Raw genomic sequence first — 27,296 nt, forward strand, 5'->3', positions numbered from 1 at the left:
ATAAAAAAGTGATTAAAGAGACACTCAACTGCCACAAGCATGGAATGAAGCCTTAAAAAGCAAGGGATCAAAGGTTTGCATCAACTGGAACCCACCCACGTTCCATTTGCTTGCTCATGTCATGTCTCTATTACTTCCAGGTCAAATGGCTGGACCATCCAATTTTGGCTAATTTTAATTTTTAAGGACCATTCCATTTATTTTTCTCAGCATCCAACTCAGTTAAATCGAACTGAATTTTAAGAATTTCAAGTAATTAAACTTTTATAGTGAAATTTGGTTTCAGATTATTATAAATGATTCAATTCGCAAATGGTTCGAGCTTAATTTAAAAATAAATTACTTAAGTTTAAGAATGTCTAGTTTAGTTATTAAGAGCTAGTTAGCTATTTATCTTTAATAGGTAATATTATTTTTAATAAATTAGAGAAAGTTATAGCAATAAATAATTATAGAATATTTAACAATTGTTGATTATGCGTCTACTTGTTTATAAAATATTTTTACATAAAGTGATAGTTGATTTGGATTTTTTTTCTCTTTTGGATGTTATTATTCTTATTAAAGTTAATCAATAATGGATTAGTTTGTTCCAAATTAAAAATTTAAAATTATTACAAATAAATATTTTTTAAAACTATAATTAATGTTTGATTTAATATAATAGTTAAATTACAGTATTTAAAAGAAAAAAAAAATTAAATTAGTGTGAGTTAAACTCTAATATCCATTTTTAAAATAGTTTAACTTATTATAGTAATAAATACAGTAAAATTAATTATAATCTTAAATAGTTTATTCTATTTTAAATAATTTATTTAATAAAAATAATATGATATTATATTAAATAAATTTATGGAGACGCGGGCCAAACTTGAATATTGTCGAACTCTATAAGTCTATTTTGATTCGAGTAATTTTAATTTGGCCCAATATTGTTCCAGTTCATAAATGTCATGGAAAATTTCAAATTTAAGAAAGGGCATTGGCATCATGAGTTAGGCCCATTCTCATGAAGACAAAGGGTCTCTCCTCCGGAGTCCCATTGGACTGCAAAATGCAGAACAAAGAGAACGGAAGTTCTGAAGAATTATGTAGCGTCCCGAACATTTAAAATTTCAATTATCAGGAGATTTTCATGGTGCTATATATGAGTGGAAAATGGTGGCAGATATTGTGCTTGGATTCACGAGAGACCCTTTTCTTGAGAACCGGCACCTGTTCTTGTCCTGAATGTCGGGCGATGTCTTTGTGAAAAGCTGAAAGTTCTGGAGCTTCACCAAGCTGTTAATTTAGATAGTTTCTATTTTCATGAGAGGCAAAACACGAAAATTTGAGTCCTAAATTCCTTTTCAAGTCTGGCTTTTTTCTCTTTCTTTTTTGTCATGTCAACCAAAATGGAATTTTATTTAATAATCAAAGGATACTGGCAATGCCAACACAAAGGAAGAACAAAAGAACCTCTGAACACAACTATCTTAAAACTCTGCCAGCTAAGGGCTAAGCTATTATACTTTGTCGATTTTCATCATTTGCTCACCAACCTTAAGCAAGACACCAGAGGAAATAGAGCTAACGACACGTTTCTAAGAAAAGATTTGCCGGTTAAAGACTTCTTTCTTTCCAGGTTGAACAAACAGTAGGCTACTCTTCTAATGATATTCAGCAGACTCTTGCTTCCCAGAGCACCAGCTGATTTGTCTGTTCCAGCTGAACAGTACTTACTGGCCTAAAGATCAAAACAGCTCGCAGGACTTTCTTCCAGATAGCCTGAGATATACTGCAGTCAAAATATAAAATGGGGTATAGTTTGGCTTCTTTTGTTGTTTTAAATTTCATCATTTGAAAAGTATGCTCGGATTGATGTGACAATGGAAAATGAGTGAACGCAACCCATATTTCATGACTGGATAGGATAAGAGACGGTTCATATACCACAAGTGAGAAAGTAAATTTCAAAAAACTGTGGATTTTGAAATTTAGGTAGCAAATACAAAGTCATTTATTTGAATAACATTTGGGTACTCCAACTCATATCTCATAACCATATAAAATTACTACTCCTCTGCCTTTAATTCCAAAATGGAGTTTCCTAACCCCGGCAAGCCTATCATCATACTCTCTTTCTTGTGCCTGCTTTCCATAACTTATGCTTCACGGAACTGTGAGTTCTCAGCGATCTTTAACTTCGGAGACTCGAATTCCGATACTGGAGGATTGGCTGCTGCCTTCACTCCTCCCAACTCTCCTTATGGACAGACATACTTTCACATGCCAGCCGGAAGATACTCCGATGGAAGGCTCATAATTGATTTTATAGGTTAGATTTATTTGTTCTTAATTACCTTCTTATAATTCTAATATATGGACAAACTGATACAAAATTATATTTGTCTCAGCCAAGAGTTTCAATCTGCCGTATCTAAGCGCATATCTTAATTCCTTGGGAACCAATTTCAAACATGGCGCAAATTTTGCCACAGCAGCATCCACAATTAGACTACCTACTAGTATTATTCCGAACGGTGGATTTAGTCCATTCTACCTTGATGTGCAATACCAGCAATTCGTGCAATTCATATATAGATCAAAGATGATCAGGGAAAAACGTAAGTTTGTATGACCTTTGATTAAGATTTATAAAAGAACTAACTTTAATCATTTATAATACTCACTCAGTCTATATTTACTTGGGGTTGGATTTGTAGAACTGATACATGATAAAGATTATTTCGGAAGGGCTTTATACACATTTGATATTGGTCAAAATGATCTTGGCGCTGGATTTTTTGGCAACTTGTCCGTGGAAGAAGTGAATGCCTCTGTCCCTGATATTGTCAATAGCTTCTCCGTGAATGTTAAGGTAAGTTCTTGTTTTCTGATACAATATCTTTTGAGTGAGATCAGAATTCATCAGGGGCACCCAAAATTCTCCAGCTAGGTTGTCATCCTCATCGTAAAAAATGGAATGCATTATGCTAAACCAGTGAAGGTTTTGGATGCAGAACATTTATAAATTGGGAGCTAGGTCATTTTGGATACATAACACGGGGCCAATTGGTTGTCTAGCTTATATCTTGGAAAATTTTCCTTTAGCAGAGAAAGACAGCGCCGGTTGTGCAAAAGCTTATAATGAAGTAGCTCAGTATTTTAATTTCAAGCTGAAGGAGACCATAGCTCAACTCAGGAAAGATTTGCCTTCAGCTGCAATTACACATGTTGACATCTATTCTGTGAAGTATTCCTTATTCAATGAACCCAAAAAATATGGTAATAACAAACCCATATGATTATCAAAACTAATTAATGAATTATTAGTTAACTTAAGCATGACTTTTGATTTTGTGTCTGAACTATGCATAGGCTTCGAGCTTCCACTTGTGGGGTGTTGTGGGTATGGAGGAATATACAACTTCAGCGATGTTGCTGGATGTGGAGATAGAGTTATAGTAAATGGTAGCCAAATAATTGTGGATTCATCATGCGATCGACCCTCAGTTCGAGTAGAATGGGATGGAATTCATTATACTGAAGCTGCCAACAGGTTTATTTTCAATCAAATTTCTACTGGAGCATTCTCTGATCCACCTATCCCCCTGAAAATGGCATGCCACAAAAACACTACTGTTGTTGATTATTAAACTGTAAATCATATTAATAATGTCTGAAGGCCAAATAAATTTTGTAGATGAAAGAAACCTGGGCGTCATAAATACTTGCTAATCTCAATTTTTACATATAGATTATTGTATTTGTATGTGATATACTGTTATTAATTATTAATATTATTATTTTTTAAAGATTTAAATAATGTAAAAATAATTGCATTAGCTAGTTTGTTGGAAGATGAAAGCAAGAAAGAAAGAACAAAAGGAAAAGAAAGAGGAGCCAAAATCCCACATAGGAAAGGGAAGGAAAAGAAAGAGGAGCCAAATCCCACATAGGAAAGGGAAGAAAAAATGAGAGAGTTGCAGATTGAATCTGTTCATACCATTTTGAGGTTGGAATCATAATCTCACATTATTATGGAACACAAACTTAAGGATATACAATGTGAGGGAGGTAAACCATTTCATTTGGTGCAAGTTCAAGTTTAATTTGATATAATTCAAAAGCTAACCTTAATTCAAAATTCTGGATCCGTAAACCAAAAACCCAGTTGTATAAAAATGTTCAAATTCGATTGTGTATTTCTAAATATTAGTAGTAACTCACTTAAACTGTTATAAGGACATTAAATCCATAATTAGTTAATTATCAGAAATTGCACTTGTTAGGAATGCTATCATACATAATTTTCAGCTATAAGTTTTAATTTTAAATATTCAATTTTATTAGTAGTATTCTGCACCATTTCTTCTTTATTTTTTGGGAAAAGAACTATAGCTTAATCAGGAATGGAAATACTGTAAATCAGTTAGATTCATCCGAGAAATTTATGGGATAAACAGCCCTCTTGTTCGGATAAAACAAACCCCAATGTTGCTCCACTGCTTCACCTTGCTTTCTGTTCTCATTAAACATGGCAAACAAGTAAGCCTCGATTGGCTTCCCTGGCCATTTTGGTGTTCCACAGGAGGATAAAACATGCCTCACTAGGTTCGAGTTGTATGCATATGCATTTTCATTGCTTGCCACATCTCCATCCCCGGCGGAGGGCCAGCCGGTTTCTGACACCACCACAGGGACTTGAGGTGCTCCGGCCTGCTCCAATGATGCATGTAAGGCATCAACAATGGCATCAAACAAGTTATAGTAATTTAAGTTACCATCCTGTACAACAACATTTTGAGAGGTGAATAATGCATATTCTAGCGGAATGTCATCAGGGTCTTCAACGTAGGCGAAGTATGGATATATATTAGCAAGAAGTGGCGCACCAGTCCTGTTTAGGTAGTGTGCAATAGGTACCATATAATTCAGAGTCTCTTCGGCGAAAATCCCCGCAGAGGGCGGGTAGGACACTCCCATGACCGAAGTAGAAACAGAGGTAGAAACCTTGATATGGGGGTGAAGACCCCAGATTCGTAATGCATAATGCAGGTTTCGCATTGCAGGAAGAACATAAGTGGCGTAGGAGCCCGGAATGACTTCATTTCCAACAGCAAGGTAACGAAAATGTACATCAGGCCAGTAGGGCCTAATGAATCTTTGAACCCAGTTCTTCGCTGCAGTATAAGAGGCTGCAAGTTGTTGGATTTCTTCATTTCTTACTCCAAGTAAAACTTGGATACCGGAACAACGAAGTGCTTCTAATGCTGAATGGTTTGGGTTGTAAAGTCTGATTCGTTCGATGCGGTTAGATTTGTACATAGAAATTACTTCTCTCGGTGATGGAAGGTTATCACCTAACATCCCATAGCATACTCCTATCTTGGAACTACCTAATTAAGGGAAAGTGCAAGACAAGTCAGCACATAATTAATTATATTACTAGTGCTTACTTAGTTAGAACATGTGCACGGTGTGCCTGGTCTTATTATTTGTGTCTATTGATCTTTATTTTCTCTCTTTCGGGTAGTTTGTAAGGTGACTGAAATTCAGCAAGAAACTGCACTAACCTGCTAGGATCGGTCCAGTTAGAAGATGAAGAAGGACCCAGAGATGGACCATTTGAAATCCAAAGGCCATTGGAGATGGGTATTGCCCCTCTTGAAGTATTGTAGCTTTGCGAAACATTTATAACAAGCACATTTTTTAGCCCTATATAAAGGGGTCATAACCACTACGTTTAGTGCATGAATGGAATATAAAGTGAAGAATGGAAAGAGAGAGGAACTATCTCAAAATGCTAAGTTGATATTTTCTTACAATTCATATGCTCTTTATTCTTGCATGTATTCTGGAACTCTTTATGTGTTCAGTTTAGATTGAATTTCCATGTAAAATTAACTATTAGCAGCACCACAAGTATTGGCTTTTCTTAAACCCTCCTTTCATCTGCTGCTGCTTCATGTTCTACTCAATTTATAGCAAATGTCTCCGTACCCAATAGGCGTGGCTGAGATTTGTTTTTGAGGTGACCTACGGCTTGGGCTGCACTTGTTTATTTTTCGAGCCCAGTATATTACTATATATATCTGATACATCTAAACGAAATTTAGTCGAGTTTAAATGATTTTAATAAATTATAAATTATAATTTAAATTATTCATTAATTTATGATTTATAAAAAAAAAATATAGCATCATTCAGTATTATTTATAGTTTTATTCTCATAAAATATATAAAAGTATTTTTATATCTATATATTTATAAGCAAAGATTAAAAAAACTTTATTTTATATCAAGCTATTAGTATTAATTTAGTGATCTAACTCATACGTTTATATATCAGCCGGTTCATAAATAAAACAAACGTGCCTTTTCTAATTTGAGGCCGGCCCATTTATCAAGTTAAGTCTAGCAATATTGGGCTGGAACTTTTCAAAATTATTCTAAAATCAATAATTTATTTTTATTATGTAATTTTTCTTTCAAAAATACTATTTTTTTAATTTTATTTTTAGAAATATAGTGTAGTTATTTTTGAGTTTTTCATTGGTTGTTTCCTGGCTGTTCTATTGAAAAAAATAATCAAAGAAAAGAAAAACCAATACCCCATTTCTGAAAAAGAAGAAGTAAAAATACCCTATTTTTGATATTTTTATACAGTAAAAATAAAAAAGTTGTACCGTATTTTTTTATATAAAAAAAAGATATATGGGTATTTTTGTTAATTTTCCAATATATATCATGATGCCCAATTCCAGACCTAAACAAATCAGTAGTATTAGGTTTAATTTTGTTCTGTTTCTAGCATCTCTGCTGTAAACAAATTCTTGGCTCCAAGAAATACTTAAGAAGCAGTATGGGAGGTGACAAAACCTGATCATCATTTTCTAAATGGAGACGGTCGGGAAAGGGACATGAAAACTAATTAAGTTTAGGTTATAGTCGCTAGAATCGTTTTCAGAACGTAAAAACAAGTACCTAAATGATAAAAAATACTTCAAATTAAGAAACAACACATAACATTAAGACAACATATTCAGAGTCAACGCTTGGCAACTGAGTGCATATATATATAATATATGTATTACACGTTAGTTTCCAAGGTTTGATCCTTGGATCAATTTCGAGGGGGTTCATAGACAGGAGAGAGCTTCCTAGCATGCATAGATTATGAATTATGATAAAAAAAGTTAGCAGGCTTAATTCCCTTGTTATTATATATATATATATATATATATATATATATATAAGGATATTATAACTGAACCTCTTTATCTTCTCATGCCAACAGCAGATTGATAAGACAAAGAAAGGGGTTGATTCTCTTGTATAATGTGTTTTTTTTTTTTTCCTTTACAGAATCTTAACGCCATAAGACCAAGACAAATGCGATTGACAGAACCAAAAGTTAAAATAGGTTTATATCCATATATATATATATATATATCGAAAACCTACTTCTCCACACTTCATCTCAAATTTAAAAGCTGTTTTTTTCTTGGTTAACTTCTAATATGGAGCTTCATGGTTCTAATTTCTCTTCCTTGTGCATTCTTTTCATAGCTTTGGCTAAATTTTTGAACCCTGTATTTGCTTTGACAAGTTGTGATTTCCCGGCAATTTTTAACTTTGGTGACTCGAATTCGGATACCGGTGGAATGCCTGCTGCTTTCATTTCCCCTAACCCTCCTTATGGAGAGACTCATTTTCACGTGCCGGCAGGCAGGTATTCTGACGGAAGGCTTATAATTGATTTTATTGGTAAGTAATTTTGTCCTCTAACTAGACTTTTAAGTAGCCAGCCAGCTAAAGTTAATTGAAATCTTTTTTTCTTTCCTGGAGTGGTAAATGATTAAGATGCTTTGTGATCTTCTCTTATTGACAATTAGCCGAGAGTTTCAATCTGCCGTATCTTAGTGCGTATCTTAATTCCATGGGCACAAACTTCACAAATGGAGCAAATTTTGCTACCGGCGGAGCCACCATCAGACTGCCATCTAGCATTATACCTAATGGTTTATCCAGTCCATTCTTTCTTGAGGTGCAATACCTGCAATTTATGCAATTCAGACTCAAGTCACAAATCATAAGGAAACAAGGTACAATTCCTACTTTGGAGAAACAATGTACGTCAATAACAGTTATAACAAAAAAAAAAAAAAAAAGGACACCATTAACTTTTTCATTGATGAACTTGAATCCATATATATATGCAGGTGGCGTATTTGCAACATTGATGCCAAAGGAAGAGTATTTCTCAAAGGCCTTGTACACAGTTGATATTGGGCACAATGATATTGGAGATGGACTTTTGACTAATATGTCAATTGAACAAGTGAATGCATCTGTTCCAGATATGGTCAATGAGTTTTCAGCAAACATTTGGGTACTGAATTTTAATACCCTTTGCTACTGATTTTATGATTAGTAGTCGAGTTAATCAGAGGAAGGATCTGTCAAATTTGAGCAATGAGATACGTACTAATTAAGCATGTATTAATTCTAATATAATGAGTTTATACATGTATAATTTACTAGATAACTGAACTATGAAAGGTGGTGTTGATGCAGAATTTGTACAACTTGGGAGCTAGATCATTTTGGATTCATAACACAGGACCGATTGGTTGTCTTTCTTATATGTTGACCAATTTTCCTGCAGAAAAGGACGAAGCCGGATGTTTAAAACCTCATAATGAAGTTGCTCAGTACTTTAATTTCATGTTGAATCAGTCAATAGTTCAACTCATGAAGGATTTTCCTTTGGCTACTTTTATATATGTTGATGTCTATTCTGTGAAGTATTCTTTGTTCACTTCACCCGCCAAATATGGTAAGCCGCTTGTTTATTTTTATTTATTTATTTTTTTTCTGGTTTAAAGTTAATTCTTGAGCTAGAACATTATAACCTTTGATGATAATGAAATAAAATTATATAAATTGTTTAACCATATGTAAAATTTATATTATTATTTGGAGCTTAATCTGACGATAAATGTGTATCTCGACTTAAGTAAAGTTTTAAATTTGAATGCATGTTTTTTTATTTATCATTAAAAATTGAAAATAGAAAAATATTTAATAATTAATATATGGAATACCATTTATTATATTATCTATTAATCAAGAGTGGTTCAAAGTTTAATGAAATTTCAAAATTTGATTCTAAAGAGCAAAATAGTGTTTTAACTTATCTTTTTCTTATGAATGGTAGGTTTTGAGCTTCCACTTGTAGCATGTTGTGGCTATGGAGGAATGTACAACTTCAACAATACTGCTCAATGTGGTGATACAGTTACAGTAAATGGCACCCAAATAGTTGTGGGCTCATGTGATAGTCCATCTGTGCGAGTAATTTGGGACGGAATTCATTATACTGAGGCTGCCAATAAGTTTGTTTTCCATCAGATCTCAACAGGAGCCTTCTCCGATCCACCTATTCCCTTGAACATGTCATGCAACAAACATTGATGCATATATATAAAATAATCTGTCATCTTGGAAACATTAATTAGTAAAGGGAAAAGGGTTGAACCCTCCATTCATACTTGTTCAAGAAATGCTCCATTTGTTTGAATATTACTGAAACTTGCTTCTAAGTGTACCTAATAATTTTTTCCCCCGTTGAGCTTCACCATTAAATAAGGAATAATCCAAAGAATTGCACTTGTGCTTAAATACCTTGGAAATGGGGTTATTGACCCGCCCCGAATGGGGCAATTGTACATAAAAAAGAATTTCTGCAGAGTATCATGGCCATAACATCAAATGCAAAATCCATTGACCATCCACAACTGAAGCCTCAACTTGGATAGCTATGACTTATGAATTATTAAATATAGCAAGTTGGATGCTATACATCTCATTTACTAAGGATGCACATGCACAAAGTTATGCAATACTATAAGTATAAACTATTTCTTCTGGATCTCAAATGCTACTGCTTTTACTTCCGAATGGGTTCCTCTTTTTGTATGTTTCTTGTAACTTTTGCTGTCATCTTCAACCCCATATTTGGTTTGAGAAGCTGCAAGTTTCCAGCCATCTTGAACTTTGGTGACTCGAATTCCGATACCGGTGGATTGCCTGCTGCCTTCTTTCCCCCGAATCCTCCTTATGGTCAGACTTATTTTCACATGCCGTCTGGGAGGTACTCTGATGGAAGAGTGATTATAGATTTTGTTGGTGAGTAAATGTTTACTCAATCAAGCATATATATTTAGTCTAGTCATTCTTCATCTATTTGATTCTTTATAATATCAACTATTATCGATTAAATTTTACTTTTTGATTGATCTTTTTAAAAAATTTACTATTAACATTAAAATAAATAATATAATAAGTCGTTATAGCGAATAATTTGCATTGCAATACCAAAATATAAGCCAAAAGTCAAAGCATGATCGGTATTATTTCTAAATGCCACTTCAAATCTTCTATAGCAATTGCTGTTCATCTACTTAAATCAATCAATTGGGTAGATAAGAACAAAAATAAATAAAAGAGTGGAGACAGCCCAACTTAATTTCTGAAGTGCAGCAATATCGTTTCTTTTTGTTTGATATAAAACTTCAATTAATGACAATTTCAACAAATTGGATTTATTTTTCAGCTCAGAGCTTCAATCTCCCATATCTTAGTGCATACCTGAATTCCTTAGGAACAAGCTTCAGTCATGGTGCAAATTTTGCAACTGGAGCGTCCACTATCAGACTGCCTTTCAGCATTATACCTAGTGGTTCATCCAGTCCCTTCTTTCTTGATATACAATTGTTGCAATTCATGCAATTCAAGAACCGATCACAAATTATTAGGAAACAAGGTACCTATACATTAATTACTTAATCTCCTACTTTGAAGAAGGTGGTAATGATGACCCATTAACACGTCCATTAATTAGTTTCAATCTGCTTTTGCATACATGGGTAGGCGGTGTTTTTGCAAAATTGATGCCCAAGAAAGAATATTTTCCTAATGCTTTGTACACATTCGATATCGGTCAAAATGACCTTCAAGCTGGACTTTTACAAAACATGTCATTCGAAGAAGTGAAAGCATCTGTTCCTGATATTATAAACAAGTTCTCAATCACTATTAAGGTACTAATTCCACCAGTAATCATTTAAAAAGACTTCATGACAATAATCTTTAAATAATTAATTGTGTTTTATATATATGTATATATTCAGAAATTAGTGAAGTTGGCATGTGTTGATGCAGAATATAACCAGATTGGGAGGCAGATCATTTTGGATTCATAACACAGGACCAATTGGTTGTCTTCCTTATATTTTGACGAATTTTCCATTAGCAGAAAGAGATGGTGCCGGTTGTGCAAAAGAATTTAATGAAGTAGCTCAATATTTTAATTTCAAGTTGAAAGAGACGGTGGCTCAACTCAGGGAGGACTTTCCTTCTGCTGCATTCACATACGTCGACATTTATTCTGCAAAGTACTCTTTAATCAGTGAAGCAGAAAATTATGGTAAATCCCACAGTTTTTTTCACATTATTTGATCATTTTCTTGACAGAATCGACCCAACAAAATATGATGATCCAGATAAGAAAAATGAAAGAGCCAAATAAGAAGAGCTAGGTTTCATTTTCAAGGCAAGAAAACGTTTCAAAAAATGTTTCTTTTTCTGGGTCGAGTCCGTAATAGGCTATTACTGGTTGTAAGTTCTTTCGTTTAAAGCTTATGCATCACACTGAATTGGTTGATTGTAGGATTTGAGCTTCCACTAGTAGCATGTTGTGGTTATGGAGGAAAGTACAACAACAGTAATACTGCTAGATGTGGAAGTCCAGCTATTATAAATGGTACCCAGATACTTATAAACCAGCCATGTGATCGCCTCTCGGCTCGTGTAAATTGGGATGGAGTTCACTATACTGAAGCTGCCAACAAGTTTATTTTTAATCAAATTTCTACAGGAGCATTCTCTGATCCACCCATTCCCTTGAATAAGGCATGCCATAGAACTACATTTTGAGATTAACCAAAGATATTATATTGTTAACGTAAATTCATATATTATGTTAATGGCAATTTTCTAGGGTCTTGAATAAAACTAGAAGTATTCCTAATACAGTCAAGACTTCATGTCCATCGGATAAAATCTTTTTTTTTTTTTTTAGATTCAAGACCATTTGAGTGTAAACAAATGATCCAATACTTCTATTGAGAATGGCTTGCCACCAATTCCACATTGTGCATAAGTTCTGTTTATTATTTGGATGCACCTAATTATATTAATTATAGTTACTAAATCACATTGATAACTTCTATGCATGTTCTAGCTCATTTGAGAGCTAAATTTGCACCTGCGTTTTTCTTTTCTCAAATTAGCTTCTGCTATTTCGAGATTTTTTTAAAGTTTTTTGTGGATAATGTCACTGCCCTTCTATGCACCATTTACTAAATCAGTACTCTCATTATAGTTTATTCTATCAGAACCGTTACTCACAGCCATTGTTACTAAGATTACCCTAATTTCCTTAGAATAGCCATTGATTGTAAATTTTCAAATTTTTTGTTCATAACACATTAAAGAATTTGCCCATAATTATTGATAAATGAGACTTTAAGAATCATATTCGAGTTCTAATGCGATGGCAATTCTTGTCACATCTACTTGAGGAATTAATAAATTTGTCCATCGATGTCTTCTCCATTTTGGTAGGATTAGCTTGGACACTAACTGATTATGGCAACTCCAACAGCCCATATACATATATATTTATCTACAACCACAAAGGTACTGACTTTGCCACTAACATTGGTGAATCTTAATGAGTTTTTGATTCAAGTGTTACTATAAATAATAATAAACAGTGAGACTTTTACCTTGAATGCAAAATTTCCGGCCAATTACCAAAAAATAATAAAGAAAAATTTCCCTCTCATATTATATATATAGTCTACTTTTCCTATTTCCAATTTAGGTGACATATGTTCACACCTCCAGCTTTTAATAATACAAATATCTCCTAAACAATTTGCCTTATTATTTAATTTATCTATCTGTTTTTTTTTTAAAAAAAAAATAGTATTTTACTTCCATTAACTGTCAACTTTAAATATATAAAATTGGTTAAATTAATATTTAAAATAAAATTAGAAATTAAATTAAAAGTCTTTTGTATTATTATTTTAACTTCTTGTTTAACAATTTAGATAAAAATACATGAACAGAAGTGCCAACAATAGAACAAACCTAGTAAAGGTGTTTTGTAATATGTTTTTGGAAAGAAGGAAGAGGAACCGAACGTCCAACTGGCAAGCTCATTTTATGGCAGTAGCAGATCAGTGCTGGATAAACGCAACGCGTGTAAAATAAGAATTTCTGTTCAAAAAAACACACTCAGTTTCTTCTGGAGAGAATACAGATAGAAAATTGATTAATGATTACTGTTCTCAAATTTGTTTTCCTATATTCAGACAAAAAGAAAGAAATGAGTTGGGAATAGGTCCAGAAAACATACTAGAATTCCATCATATGCATCCACAGTGTGGACTGTACTGTAGAAGATGGAATAGAGAAGGAGTTTCAGTCAAACAAGTAATCAAGAAACAAAAGAATAAAAATAAAAATAAAAATAAAAGGTCTTATCTCAGATCTAATGTCACATGCAGAGAAGGTTTCAGTGTCTTTGGGCTCATTCTCTCTATGTGGGCAGAAAATTTTATTTGACAGAATAGACTAAAGAATGCATAAGGGCTTTATTTTATCACATCAAGGAACATGAAACTAATAGGATTACATGCCCATGCCTATGCCCCACGATAGCTATTCAACTATATATATAACGTGCCCCCTACCCAACCACTGCTTCTTCTTCCTATTTCCTCCCTCTTTTCCTCTTTCATTTATTGCTGGGTTCATGTTAATGTGCAAGATAATCCTCTTTCTGTATGTTTTTTCTTTCTTTTTGGAAAGAAAGAAAAAAAAAAAAGGTTGTTGGAAGGTAATGGCAAACCCAATCAGATGACCCTTTTTTCTTTTTCTTCAGCCGCGTATACATCAATTATTAATATTATCAACAAAGCAAAAATTTTACATTATTCCTGATATGCAAGAATGTTAGTAGTGCGGGTTTTTATATAAATATACAAAAGCCAGCACATGCGTATCCCCATTTTAATATGCTCTGCTCGACAGAGAGCCAAGGAGTCGGTTTAAAAAGGGTAATCAAAGGTGCTTCAGCTCTCTCTCTTTCTAGCTATAGTTTATAGCAAGTCATTAACAGAAAGTTAACGTCCCCAAGTGATAACTGCGCATAAGAGAAAGTGACACTTATCTGAGTTTTATTCAGCTTCAAATTAATGCACTGAAAAGAACAAGAGAAAAAGATGGAACAAAGAAACTCAAGAGTTTCTAGAATCTAAATCATTAGCTGCCTCAAGTTCTTGGAATCAAATTCCTAATGCAGAAATTAGAGAAATTCTCTTTAGATATAAGTCGAATATATTGATAATATCGCGTCAACGTGTCGTTCGCAGCTTAATCAAAGTAATAATAATAATATACATATCTGAATTCAGAAACAAATATTGGGAAAGGGAGAAAATTCATGGAAAACTTTGGATATGGATGTGGATAGGAGTTTCCCTCTCTTATTTTTTGGGTTATGAGTTGTGGCACAACAAAAGATGTCTCCCAAAAGTCATTTTGACTTAAAAACTCTGGTTGCTTCCTTCTGATATAAATAAATATATAGTGTTACAGTTAGAGGCAAAGAAAAGTAATGAAGAGGTGTGTTCGCTTTAAAGTTGTGATGCCTGCTGCTTTTTGTTGATGTCGTTGGTGGATGACAGAGTTAGCTTAGGTATTGGGTTTGGGGTCCTCAATATTCTCAACTTCCATTCTACTCTAAGCTTTTTCCTATACATGCTCCTGCTCCTGCACACATTATCCCAACTTCCTCACTTGCATAATTCATAATAATAAACAATAATAATAATTATCATTATAATAAACCCTTTTTCACCGTAATTAATTATGCACTAGTTTTACACGAATTAATCATATCCTTAAATCTATTCTAAGCATATGGAGTACATTTCAAGCAAATTGGTATATACATATTATTTCAATCATTCAATGCATGTCTTTTCTTCTTCTTCTTTTTTCTTAATTGAAGGTCTAATAGTTAGTGGGCTACATAATATAGTGGTTTTACATATATATCTTACTGTAAAGTGCTGATGAATATTAAATGGAAAAAGTCAATCACAAAATCTTTTATATTCTCATAAATAAAAATCGGAAACATATATAAATTTATTATTTCCTTGAATTACATGGCTGATAAACAGGAGTAGATTACTCTTATATATACATATATATTTGTCACACTCTCTGCACAGGTTTATTAAGCACTTCGATTGAACTTATTTAATGATTCCCCTCGTGGAGATATTATAGCTGCTGATTAGTGGGGGAGAGAGAGAGAGTGAGATGTGGGTACTTTCATTTTCATGGCAATGTAGATGAATACATGTACAGTGCATTCTTTAGGCATATATATATATATATTCTGAAATACAAAAGTATGTTAGATCTGTACCATCTAGTTCTTGTAATGTTGCTGATGGAGTTAGATGAAAGATTAATGTGTTGTCATTTTCGCCCCACTCATATACACGACTTTTTCTGAACGTATATATGCATCCATTGTAGAATTGGTCCTATTAGAGAGAATGGTCCTCTTCCCATTCCTATGGCTTTGCTTGAGTTATCAATCGCCACAACTTCTAACAGTGAAACGCACTTTCATTCAACAATTGCTGCTGATTTGTGTCGATTTACTTCTGATTTGTATATAAATTCTACACAATTAAGAAAAGAATTACTGCAAATTCTATAAAAGAATATTAAAAAAATTAAATGAATTACTAGGTCCAATGTGCATAGACCAATACCATATTTTCATTTTTTTTTTTTGTATTTACCCTAAACATAATAAGCTCAAAAGAATCTAAATAAGAACTTTTACAGCAAAAACATTCTCAGCCGGTATAAGTAATCATAGCATAATGCAAACAACTCCACTAAAAAGTATCAACAAGAAAAAGAGAATTAAAAATCAGTTAAGAGGATATTGAAACGCATACCTTATTATTTGTTATTGACACAGTTTTTCTAATGACTCGATAGATAAAAAACGACAAATAAAAGCAGCTTCACTTGGCCTGCTTTGGCACATACAGAATGAGTCACACGTGTAAGTGAGAAAACAAAATGAAAAGTAATGATATTTGATAATGAAACTTATCTTTCTTTTCTTCTTCCCCTCCATATTCATCAAACAAGATATGATATCACTTTAAAAGAAAGAAAAACCCATTTAAATGCCCTTTTAGAAGAAGCAAGATTATACATGTTCCCACCTGGACAACTATAAGACAAGTTCCGACTTCCAACACTATACACTCAGGCCCCTTTCGTATATTGCAATGTTTCCCACCTTTAATTGGATGCACCTAACATGGGTCCATTTAATGCTTTCTAGTAATCTCTTTTTTCATCTGAGATCTGCCCGCCACACCAAACAATTTTGGAAATTATATTTACGTACCAAAAATCATTAGTAATGATAGTAAATTTATGAACATGAAAAATTGAGAAATGAAAATCAAGAATCTCAAAGGAAATCTCTTTTTCTGTAGGTAGGAGCTAGTGATGATAGTAAAGTCATATAAATTTTTGACTCTCCTATCTCAATAATACAGAACTTTACAGTCCATAATATTGAAAAACTAAGAACCCAACGACAAAGAGGAATGGTGGAGGAAAAGGCTTATGTCCCTTTCTATTGAGAATTCTCTTTATTCTTTGGTCCTTCTCTTTGTCAGAGACCTTATCCACCCCTTCCTCATTACCTTGACTCCCTCAACTTTGGTTCCCACGTGGCACATGTTTCCTTTGTTGGACCTCTTCAATTTGATGACCTGGAACAGATGGCCTATCCGCTTTCGCCACCTCAGCGCAGCGCGTGGTCTTGCATGCTCTATCACACTCATTGTCTCCTTAGTCATGTCCTTGTTGATGTCTTGTTTTGCTTCTTCTTTGCTCATCTGATTTTGGTTGATCCATGACTTGCTGCATTGCTTCTCTAGACATACCTTTGAAACTGTGTTGCTCTTTTCCCATGATGCAGCACCATTGTCTTCGAACTTGATTGATATAAAAGAGTCTGAAAGAAAATTAAAGAAAAGAAAGTTAATTAACATGTTCTTTTTGTTTAATATCATCTGTTAGGAAGCGTTTTGTATATATATATATAAACACACCTCCACTGTTTTACCATTTAATATATGCTAATGAACAAGAAACGACTTAAAATTGACACCAAAATGGTCCCTCTTAAATTGTCTTTGCATGGCCTATGTGCAGGCTCATTGCATAATCTAATCAAACTATTTATTCCCTAATGATTTTGCATCTTACATACCTTATCATATGAACCTTTTTCCCCTTGAAGATTAGAAACTGCTAATGACCCATTTAGGAAACAATCCCTAAGAACTTTTTAATAATTTCCACGAACATAAATTACATATTGTTATATTTTAATCACCTCTAGAATCAAATATATTTTTATGTTAATACACCTGCACTACTTTACCATTTAATATATGCTAAGAGAATGATGAAAAAGAAATGACCTAAAATTGACATCCAAATGGTTCCTCTTAAATTGTCTTTGCGTAATTGCTAATATTTATATGTCCATAAACCGCTCATTCCCTAGTAGGGATTGTGCATTATTATCCCTCATTTTAGAAACCTATTTTCCCTTGAAGATTACAGATTGCTAATGACCCATATAAGAAACAATTCCTAGAAACTTATATAACAATTTCTGATCATGAATTATTCACTCGCTAAGTTTTTTAATTGCAACTTTTATACATATTTAAGATGAATATGTGATTTCTATGCATTAAGCAAGGAAAAGAAAAGGAAAGGCTTATTATACTAGCCATAAAGCTATTCATGACATTAAGATTCTTCTTTTCCATGTGTCAACAATCTTCTCAGAAAATAACCATGTTTTGACAACCTGTAATAAATTCTGCAGACTGGTACAAGGACATGCAATATCTTAATTTTTCACTATTGTCAGTTGAAATTCAAGAACAACATCAAGAACAGCTAAACAGGCAGTTGTAGTATCCTTACAACATATAGTATACGAATTATAATAGAGCAATAACAGCGGCAGCAACAACAATAGACGTACCTTCTTCTGGACTGGTAGAGACATCGGAGTTATTATCATCAGAAAGCTTCCAATGCCGGAATTCGAGACGATTGAGAAGAGAACTCAAAGTAAAGATCTTAGGAAGACTAATGGGTGGCTTCTTAGGGGAGACGTCTTGAGTTCTAAGTGTTGCTGTTGTTCTTGATGATTGCTTTGCAGCCAAAACGAGAAGCCTTTCATTTAAGCATACAGCACAAACACCTATAACAGCATCTTTTGGATGGAAATAACAGCAAGAATTGTCTTCTCTATAGCCATTCATGTTTATACTTAGTCAAGAAAGAATGCAAGAGAGGAACGAAGAAGAAGCAAAGCAAGAGACTAATCTTGAATGTTGGACTAATGAAATGAGAGAAGAAAATTAAATAGCTGGTAGGATATGTATATGTTTTATATGTATTGTTGTGTTGTAGAGATTTTATATTACTCTAAGAAAAGAAGGATTTTTTTTTATCTTTTTTTTTTTGTTTGTAATAATTGACTCTGATTTAAAAGAGAATTTAATATCAGTTGAGTTACATTGAATTGATTTTTGTTTTTCAGAAAAGAAAAACTAAGGCAATTGTAGATTATCATCAAGATGGCCCACCAAATGAATCGAATTGAAGAATATAAGAGAAGGATAGTGATTTTGGAGATCTCAATCTAGAGACATTGTTGTACACTAGGTGCAATTTTCACAATTTTAATTTCTTTGTTCTTTTTTTTTTTTTTTTTTTTCTTTTCTCCCCATGGTTAAATTCTCAAGATTGACTCTTTTGGTAACAAACTTTTCCCCCTTGAGGAAAATCCTTGGACTGGGTGCTTCTTATTGGAATTTTCATGGAAACTTGCTTTGCTTTCATTTGCTTTTGTATTACTTTCCTTTTTCCAACTTTTTATCCAAAGCAATATAAAAAGAAACTCTTTTTATTTCTTTTAAGGAAAACACTTTAAATCCATTGTATTTTTGTTTTTACATGAATCTCATATATAGTAATTATAGATTAGAAACTTCTATTGAAGTCAAATTAAAATTCTCTAAAACAATTAGGCAAGTCATTCTAAATGGCATTGACCATAGATAATAAGAGCAGCCTCATTTATATATTTGGCTTGTTTTTCTATCCAAGAAAGGGTCCAAAGAACTTCCAATTATTGAAATACTTGGGTGCTGCTTTATTTATTTTTCTTCTCTTATTATACATTGTGATTTAAAGATCATAAGCAATTTTGGAATGGGTCTAAGGCTAGGTCAAAATTTGCAGCTCCCACTTGATTTTGGAACTACAAAAAGTTCTAAATTTCATTGATTGAAACTGATTTCTTAGAAGTTAGAACTTACCATGTTAACTTTTCTTGCCCTTATTTTATTTGTGAGGCCTTCTTTTATATTTCTTTTGAGAAAGTTTGGGTAGTCCAAAGCATGTGAGGAAGAATGAAAAGAATTGTCAGGTAACAGTGACTTCAAGCTTATAAAAGTGGGGCTTTATATTATGTTAAGATTATTTAGGTATCTTTAATTTCTAAATATAAAAAGCAAAAAAAAAAAAAAAAGTATATATGAAAAGCAATAATCTTCGTTAAAAATAATAATTTATTTAAGAATACATTAATTAACAAACTTAATTAGTACTAAATTTTTCGTTTAGTAAATTAATAGTGGAAGCATATTTCCAGTTCTCTTGACTTAGAAAATTATACCTTAGAGAATAAACTAATAAGAAATATATTTAAAAAAGTTCCCTTTCATCTCCACTTTCTTTAGCTTTTGTTTCTCTCTTTCTTTTCTTTCCTCTTTTACCCTTTTCCAATTCCATGCTGCACAAAAAGGATGCCACAACAACAGGCACACTGTTGTGGAAACAGATTTTGTGTGATATGTAGAAAAGAGAGAAGAGTTGAGAATCTAATATTATTAACAACAAAAGAAGAAGAAGAAGAAGAAAGAAAGAAAGAAAGAAAGAAAAGCCTTTGGAATAGTGTCAATAATAAAACATCCTAAAAGGGATATTAAAAGTGATGGAAACAAGCAAACTAATGGTCACATGGGGAGAAGGGAGGGCTGTTTCCATATTGGTTGGCTTCCAGTCAAGTTCCCATCAATGTACCAAAGGGTTTGATTGTGGGTCTCATCGTGGCACCACCACACCACCCTATTTTACTAGACTTGCCCCAAACTTAGCCCTTTTCTTTGCCAACAAATAGTTCCCACACTTTAAGGTCTCTATTCTCCTTTTACTAAATATGATTACAAATATGGTATCTTTTTAACTTCTTCCGCCCTTTAGATTTCTATGATGGCTTGCAAATGAAATGAAATAATTTAGATTTTTAGGCTATAGACTGCTCTTATGGGTTGCTGGCCCGAACATGAAAATTTGTTCATTTTGTAATTATGTGTAATTAGACTATAATAGAGATATTATCATAAACGTCTTGTTTGTACAAACAAACTGTTGTGTAAGTTATTATTATTATTTTAATTATTAGTATCAATCTGATTTTTATACAAAAAGTCATTTAATATTAAATTAAATAAATATAATATAAGTTTAACAAATAGCATAAATAACAATATTAAGACCAGAGCTAATATTTTAGGAATCTTTTCTAAAAGGTTTTAATATTTTAAGTTTTTTTTAATATTGTTAATTAATATTATTGATTATATTTATAAACTAATAACAAAAATATAATTAATATGCCCTTTTAGAATTACAATTTTCATTTAATTAGAGAAATAGTTTATAATTTTTATATTAATGCTATTTCTATACGGCAAAATTATGGACATTTATTAGAAACAATTTAGAACTCAGCTTCTGGTAAAGGCAAATAATTTACATTATGTTTAGAAAAATATTGCAATGGACAATGCCTACGGTTGAAAATGTGTTAAGCTTGATTGGTGATTCAAACAAGCATTAATTGAATTTGAAAAGTTGTAGATGAAAAAAGAGAGTCAATCTTATTTGAAAGAAAAGAAGCATGCAAGTTAATAGTTGAGTTGGGTTCCCAGCATAAACTGCAACCTAAGAGTGGAATGTGAGATTTTTTTCAAGTAGTTTGGTCTTTCCTCTGCTGTCACATTAAAGACAAATTCCAAACCCTCTGCCTTGCTTTCTAGCTACTAGGATAGATATCTGTCCTTGTGAGAATTAGTCAAGCAACATTTTCAATGATGTAATTCGAGATATTCCAAGGAGACTGCTGCCATAGTCAACCTTGGTCCGGATAGATAGATGATTATCCATATATACCAGAATATTTATTGTTCGATCGAGGGTTTAATTTATTTTTGCATCTCATTGTATGGCCAATCTGCCAGTCTAATATTTTATTGAAGAACAATAATTTGTACGTCGTTTGAAATAGAATTCATAAACATGAACAGAAAGAGTACATGAGAAGGGCATCCTATAAAGCAGAAAACTTCAGTTGAGAATAAAGAACAACTCTTGCCTTGCCATATTTGTGGACCATTATTTTCAATGCAAGTTTGGTCCCTCTATTCACTTATTTCAATTTTATAGTGGATGTCTGATGACTTGAATTGGTACATTACCAAGGAACCAGTCGCAAAGCGACTGGAGAGGGTTAAAACCATCATCCCCATTACCTGATATTTGAGTCTTTATTCAACGATAAGACCTGGATATACACAGAGAAAGAAGTACATATCTTGTTCTGTAATTAACACTGCAAAATTTGTGGTACAAGAGACGAGAGGAATATAAGAACAAACTAAACAAAAAAGAGAGAAGTAGGAGGAAAAACGAAATGGAGCCACTTGTCCTAGAAATTCTGCACAATCACAACAAAAATATATTCTGTTAGGACTTATTGATATAACTTGGAGAGCTCATAAGAGAAAGCCTTCCTAACGGCCTCTCTCTTGAGCTTGAGAGCTGCCGTGACAAGACCGGATTCAGGAGTCCATGGATCAGACAGCAGTTTGATCTTTGCTGGTATCTCAAACTTCTCCAGCCGTGCTTTCTTAGCATCCTGGAAACAATGAAAAATGAAGGATAAGTTACTAGAAACAGAAACATTGATCCAGTTACAACGTAAAAAAAACACAACTAAACGAGGATTTTCTTTCTGTTGTTACTTAGAGAAGGACATGACGCAGGGCTGGCAGTCTCCATTTGACAGGGCCAAGTGCCTTCAGACTATGGAATCCAAAAAATTCCCAAGGAGGGTTACAGTGTAAATGCTTTTGATATATGCAGTTTCATCCAGACATGCAGGATTATCTCATCTCATAAGTACATTATTTGTGTGTATAGGTTTTTTTAAGAAATGGTTTCAAGAAGTCGTGCATAATGAAAGAAATACTTAATATGTAAAATGCAGGAACCCTATTTCAGTCCAGCATTCTACTCCACTCAAATTATGATTGGGAAAGCATACCTTGAGAAGTGATGCTTGTACTTCCTTTTTTGTTTCATTTTTCTCACAGAGTTCTGCAAAATTAGCATAGGCAATTCCCTGTTTTGAAGCCCATTCTTCAAGTGCAGGTTGCGCAGCCACCACAAGGGCCACACAGTACATATGAAATGGATCGGCATGAAGCATCATGTTGTCAACATAGGGGCACACACTGAGAGCAGCCTCAACCTGTGCGGAAAACATTAGTTCCAAGGAAATTCCCCAGAGATTGGAAAACTTGCATTTTACCTTCATACCTTTCCTAAAGAGACATATTCTCCATGCTGAAGCTTGACTATGTCCTTTTTTCGGTCAATTATCTCAAGGCAACCATCTGCATGAAACCGCCCAATGTCACCTGTGTAGAACCACCTCATTCCTCTCTCATCCACCTTTTCACATTAAAAAAAAAGAGGACATTATTGACACCCATAGCTAGTAAATATTGTTGGCAGAGGCTCCATAAAAGAAAAGTTGCTGTGACATCTGAACTTCTTACCTTATATACTTCCCTTGTTTTCTCTTCATTCTTGAAATAGCCAACAGTGACACTAGGACCACCAATAACTATTTCTCCGCGAGGCATTGGTGAATCACTAATTAAATATCCACCTTCAGGCCAATCAATTAACTGAGAACAAAAACATATAGTAACATTATTAAATCTATAATTCATCTCCTGATCGTGCAACCATGATCTGATATCATCAAAACAAAAGCATGGCTCAATATGGGGAAAATCTCACTGTCAACATAATGAGACAAGACTTCATCAAGAGAAATAGTATTTCTATATCGCAGTCAATGGATGGGGTGGTATAATTGTCAAGTCAAAGACAGAGCTCACTAATTTTAATTGTTTCCCACCTTAATATATGTGCAAGGAAGTGGATTTCCAACTCGACCAACTGATGAATCATCAAACTCAGAAAATGTCCCGCCAGCACAAGTTTCAGTAAGACCATAGCCTTGGCCGATTGGAGCCCTGTACAAAAATGTTCACCGCTGCTCAGAGAGAAAAATTGAAGCACCAAACCAAAAGAAATTGAAAGACAAGCAAGGAAAAACCATATAAACATAGGGCAATTTAATTTTATTTCTTTAATCATAACCAGAAACAGTCTCTTCTGCCCATGTGCACACGAATACATTTAGCATCTTAAGAGCATTATTATTTAGTGTTTCCTAAATTAAAAGCATGCATCAATTTCTCTATGACATTCCTTTAGCTTGATTTCATCACATTTAGAACCCATACTTTCAGCTCCTTTATACTTCCCCATCTTTACAATTTTAGGTTTCAGTTGTATAGGCTGATAATAGACATCAGAACAATCTGGCGATGGAGGTTCAGCATTAATATAAATGCCCCTCAATCTAAGAAGGTAACCTTTTTTGTTTAACTCGTAAAAAAGGATTGAAAATAGTTAACTTGAGGGCTCAAGATCTAAGTTGACACATATCATGATGCAAAAGATGATGAATGAAACAACTAATGAAATTTTATGTCCATTCTTTAGTATTGTATGCTTAAAAAAAACACATACAAACATGCATGCAGATGAGAAGCGTATATATAGCAAGACCAATTTGGAAAGAAAGGCAATCTCAAGGGATATCCTGGTAAGAGTTTGACAGAATCACAAATTTTATAAGCTATCATGCGTTTATAGTTTAGCATTGGTTTACAATTCTACTGCATCTTTATTTTCCTTCAGTTTTTTTCACCTTAAATGATAATCATGGATGATAAGAAAAAATTTCAGATATTAGGAAGATACTGCCACAAGATCAATGGCTAATCATCCATTATATGTAAACAATAGCAAGAATTTGCTAAAATCATACTAACCCAAGGCAAATGTTGATAAATCTTTGAGTATCAGCAGAAAGTGGAGCACCTCCGGAGAGCAAAAAGCGAACCCGACCTCCCAGAACTGCCCGAACCTTTCTAAACACAAGGAAGTTCCAAAGAACCAATTCCAGACCCCAAGCTCCAAACCAGCTACCATTCACTGCAGACAGTCGACGGGCATATGCCAAGTCAAACAGTTTCTTACTTAGGCCACCCTTCGCATCCACCTGAAGTGTTAAGAAAGTTTAACAATGAACCAACCAACCTATCAGAGAAAAGGTGTCACCCAAAAACAGATGCATCCATGCATGTATGTGTTTCCACTCACATGCATGCACAGGCATATCTAACCTTCTTGCGCACACCATCTCGAACACGATCAAGTATTGCTGGGACAGCTGCCATCACAGTCGGCCTCAAGACAGTGGCATCCCCCTTTGTTCCCCTTTTGATCTTGTTTGATGTATCTGTAAGTGTCAAAGGGGTTCCATATCCTATAGCGCTTCCAACACCCGCTACTATGTTCTGTAACATGAATAGTGAAATATGTCACAACATGCTGAAAGGAATCATATATAGGTAGACGTGAGTGTGTTCCTGCATTCATCTCAATGTGCAAGCTTGCATTCTAATGTGCTAGGAAAGAGACAGAGATAAAGCTAAAGTGGTAGTGCACATTAATATACAAAAGGTTTATACCTCAGCAGCTAATTCAAGTATATGAGCCAATGGTAGATATGCTAGATAAACATCCTTGCTCTCAAGGCCAGGAACAATTTTCCTGACTGAAGAAACTACGGCTAGGACATTAGCATGTGTCATCATCACACCCTGTCCAATTGACATAAAGGGAGTGGTTAAGTGCTATGTATATTCAAATATAGCGTCAAATTTCCAAATATTTTGAAATAGAAAGGTTGAAAGCACAGGAAAAGTTTCAAGCTTGTAGTTATATAACATATAAAAGCATGCTCCAAACCTTAGGCAACCCAGTACTCCCACTTGTGTACATTATCACTGCAATGTCATTTGGTAGAGGTAAATCAGCATCAATGGGCTTTTCTTGGCCAAGTTTCTCCACATTAGAAAGTGAGATGATTGTCCAGCGACCGCTCTGCTCTAATGATGATGCACTAGATGGAATTTCATCATCCATACAAATCACACGTTTAACTGTGTCAAGTTGTTCGCTGATGTCTGCAAGTTTCTTCAGTTCGTTTTTCCCACAAATGACAGTTGAAACCTCAGTCTGACGAGGAAAACACGTAACATTAACATCAAACAATAAGGTAAAATATAAGCAAAGTAGATGTCTAAACATCCCTAAAGAAGATCTGAATTTAACAAATGATGATTCGTACTTGAATAAAGTACATAATAGCAAACATCAAGAGTTGGTTGAGAAAAGTTTACAAATAAATGCAAATTCGTACTTCATTTAATGAGTGACAAAGAGCCTCTTCTCCCAAAGATGAATATATAGTAACCACAGTAACATTCCTCCTAAAGCAACCCTGATACAAAGAAAAACCCATCAATCAAACTGTTTTATCCATAAACAGGATTTTAGCCAATCAAAACAATAAAAGAAACATCAAGTCAACCTGCAATGCAATAAACCATTCAGCTCTAGTATCAGCAAAAATCGCAACGCGTTCATTCCTTAGATGGCCAATTGATGTTAACCCAGAAGCAAAGTTTGAAACTTTATCAAACACTTGGGCATAAGTCAACCATTCATACTCTCCTAAATGCAGTTTCTCAAAAGACCTTCCATCTCCACTAACTTCAGTTTCTTTAGAGATCAATTGCCTTGTTCCAAGCAAGAATTTATCACTATGCTTATTACAAGCATACTCAAAAAGCTGAGCAATAGTAATGACACCTTCCCATGCTGTTTCTAAAGGTGTAGAAAACCCAGCATTCCTTATCGCATAACCAGGCTCGCCACCAACATCAATTGGAACTCCACGTTTTTTAGCATTGTGTTTCGAGTTGCGAAACAGGAGAGTGACTACAAGAGGAACAAGAACTCCAACTATATACGCACTCATCTTTCAATCGGACCCAATCTGAAATCCACAACGAAAGCAAAGAGAGATTCAATTGTTAAGTTAGAATTCTAGGATATCAAATGCATGCCAGAACAAGAACAAATTCAAGAATGTAATTATATTTACCTTGAAAAGAAGAGTAAGCTTAATATTGAGGATTTAATCGATGACGTATAAGAGTTGAGGAGGCGGAGAAGTCGAGAGTTGTAGAAGTTGGAGTTTCAGGAGCTTTGATTGAAGCCTTTCTTTCTGTAACTCTTTTTTTTGGGTAATTTTGCCTTTGTTTTTTTGTGTAGAAAAAATACAATTGGCTACTTTCAGAACCATACATCTGTCAGTATGAGTTCAGGGGTAGTTATTATATCTGAGCCGTAGAATCAAGTGATGGAAATTGATCATGCGGTGAATGCGGTCGAGATCAAAAGAAAATAGTAGCTTGCAAGAATCGTAACCGTCAAATTTTTTTTTTATTGTCGGACCAGCGACGGGAAGTGTATTTTTTGCTGTATATTATTTTTCTCATGTATTTTTTTGGTTTGAAAGGCTGAAAAAGTCGACTGTTAAAGGCCATGTTTTGGGAAAATCCCAAAAGAAATTAGTAAAAGTAACGAAGAAAAAGAAAGCGTAAAAAAAGAATTACATCATACGGATGTCATGTTTTGCTAAAAAGTCAGAAATTTTGCTTCACCTAACCCAGAATTAGGACTAC

General features: G+C 33.8%; 5 protein-coding genes across 5 annotated transcripts; 2 read left to right on the top strand and 3 right to left on the bottom strand.

The window, feature by feature from the left end:
- The first annotated feature begins 1,963 nt into the window (after window positions 1–1,963).
- Window positions 1,964–3,808, top strand: LOC8274126 (esterase). Its single transcript, XM_002513767.4, has 5 exons — window positions 1,964–2,320; window positions 2,400–2,609; window positions 2,709–2,863; window positions 3,006–3,270; window positions 3,364–3,808. The coding sequence occupies exons 1-5, from the start codon at window positions 2,083–2,085 to the stop codon at window positions 3,639–3,641; spliced, it is 1,146 nt and encodes a 381-aa protein (XP_002513813.2). The 5' UTR covers window positions 1,964–2,082; the 3' UTR covers window positions 3,642–3,808.
- A 541-nt stretch (window positions 3,809–4,349) lies between these two features.
- Window positions 4,350–5,710, bottom strand: LOC8274125 (glucan endo-1,3-beta-glucosidase). Its single transcript, XM_002513766.3, has 2 exons — window positions 5,562–5,710; window positions 4,350–5,384 (listed from the first exon to the last, which is right to left on the bottom strand). The coding sequence occupies exons 1-2, from the start codon at window positions 5,677–5,679 to the stop codon at window positions 4,414–4,416; spliced, it is 1,089 nt and encodes a 362-aa protein (XP_002513812.3). The 5' UTR covers window positions 5,680–5,710; the 3' UTR covers window positions 4,350–4,413.
- A 1,570-nt stretch (window positions 5,711–7,280) lies between these two features.
- LOC8274123 lies at window positions 7,281–12,211 on the top strand. The gene is made up of 9 exons (XM_048371233.1): window positions 7,281–7,755; window positions 7,884–8,380; window positions 8,566–8,827; window positions 9,209–9,459; window positions 9,837–10,179; window positions 10,607–10,816; window positions 10,924–11,093; window positions 11,215–11,479; window positions 11,723–12,211. The coding sequence occupies exons 1-9, from the start codon at window positions 7,509–7,511 to the stop codon at window positions 11,986–11,988; spliced, it is 2,511 nt and encodes an 836-aa protein (XP_048227190.1). The 5' UTR covers window positions 7,281–7,508; the 3' UTR covers window positions 11,989–12,211.
- A 4,408-nt stretch (window positions 12,212–16,619) lies between these two features.
- LOC8274122 lies at window positions 16,620–19,160 on the bottom strand. Its single transcript, XM_002513763.3, has 2 exons — window positions 18,245–19,160; window positions 16,620–17,194 (listed from the first exon to the last, which is right to left on the bottom strand). Exons 1-2 carry the CDS (start codon window positions 18,525–18,527, stop codon window positions 16,827–16,829), a joined length of 651 nt encoding a protein of 216 aa, XP_002513809.1. The 5' UTR covers window positions 18,528–19,160; the 3' UTR covers window positions 16,620–16,826.
- A 2,702-nt stretch (window positions 19,161–21,862) lies between these two features.
- On the bottom strand, window positions 21,863–26,865 carry LOC8274120 (long chain acyl-CoA synthetase 9, chloroplastic). The gene is made up of 12 exons (XM_015716012.3): window positions 26,714–26,865; window positions 26,138–26,605; window positions 25,967–26,047; window positions 25,513–25,782; window positions 25,233–25,364; window positions 24,885–25,058; window positions 24,531–24,760; window positions 23,546–23,663; window positions 23,178–23,309; window positions 22,936–23,070; window positions 22,661–22,867; window positions 21,863–22,252 (listed from the first exon to the last, which is right to left on the bottom strand). Exons 2-12 carry the CDS (start codon window positions 26,585–26,587, stop codon window positions 22,088–22,090), a joined length of 2,094 nt encoding a protein of 697 aa, XP_015571498.2. The 5' UTR covers window positions 26,588–26,605; window positions 26,714–26,865; the 3' UTR covers window positions 21,863–22,087.
- Between the last annotated feature and the right edge of the window lie 431 nt (window positions 26,866–27,296).

Source organism: Ricinus communis, chromosome 2 (assembly GCF_019578655.1).
Source record: "Ricinus communis isolate WT05 ecotype wild-type chromosome 2, ASM1957865v1, whole genome shotgun sequence".
Classification (NCBI taxonomy): Eukaryota; Viridiplantae; Streptophyta; class Magnoliopsida; order Malpighiales; family Euphorbiaceae; genus Ricinus; species Ricinus communis.

Bases quoted from the DNA above. Each gene is read 5' to 3' on its own strand.
- LOC8274126 (XM_002513767.4), top strand. From the start codon at position 2,083: ATGGAGTTTCCTAACCCCGGCAAGCCTATCATCATACTCTCTTTCTTG. The intron at 2,321-2,399 runs GTTAGATTTATT...TATTTGTCTCAG, and splicing joins GCTCATAATTGATTTTATAG to CCAAGAGTTTCAATCTGCCG. The intron at 3,271-3,363 runs GTAATAACAAAC...AACTATGCATAG, and splicing joins CAATGAACCCAAAAAATATG to GCTTCGAGCTTCCACTTGTG.
- LOC8274125 (XM_002513766.3), bottom strand. From the start codon at position 5,679: ATGTTTCGCAAAGCTACAATACTTCAAGAGGGGCAATACCCATCTCCA. The intron at 5,385-5,561 runs GTTAGTGCAGTT...TCCCTTAATTAG, and splicing joins AACTGGACCGATCCTAGCAG to GTAGTTCCAAGATAGGAGTA.
- LOC8274123 (XM_048371233.1), top strand. From the start codon at position 7,509: ATGGAGCTTCATGGTTCTAATTTCTCTTCCTTGTGCATTCTTTTCATA. The intron at 9,460-9,836 runs CATTGATGCATA...TATTAAATATAG, and splicing joins TGAACATGTCATGCAACAAA to CAAGTTGGATGCTATACATC. The intron at 11,480-11,722 runs GTAAATCCCACA...GGTTGATTGTAG, and splicing joins CAGTGAAGCAGAAAATTATG to GATTTGAGCTTCCACTAGTA.
- LOC8274122 (XM_002513763.3), bottom strand. From the start codon at position 18,527: ATGAATGGCTATAGAGAAGACAATTCTTGCTGTTATTTCCATCCAAAA. The intron at 17,195-18,244 runs GTACGTCTATTG...ATTTTCTTTCAG, and splicing joins CTCTACCAGTCCAGAAGAAG to ACTCTTTTATATCAATCAAG.
- LOC8274120 (XM_015716012.3), bottom strand. From the start codon at position 26,587: ATGAGTGCGTATATAGTTGGAGTTCTTGTTCCTCTTGTAGTCACTCTC. The intron at 25,365-25,512 runs GTTTGGAGCATG...TCAATTGGACAG, and splicing joins GGAGTACTGGGTTGCCTAAG to GGTGTGATGATGACACATGC. The intron at 22,253-22,660 runs GTATGCTTTCCC...CATTGTTTCCAG, and splicing joins TACAAGCATCACTTCTCAAG to GATGCTAAGAAAGCACGGCT.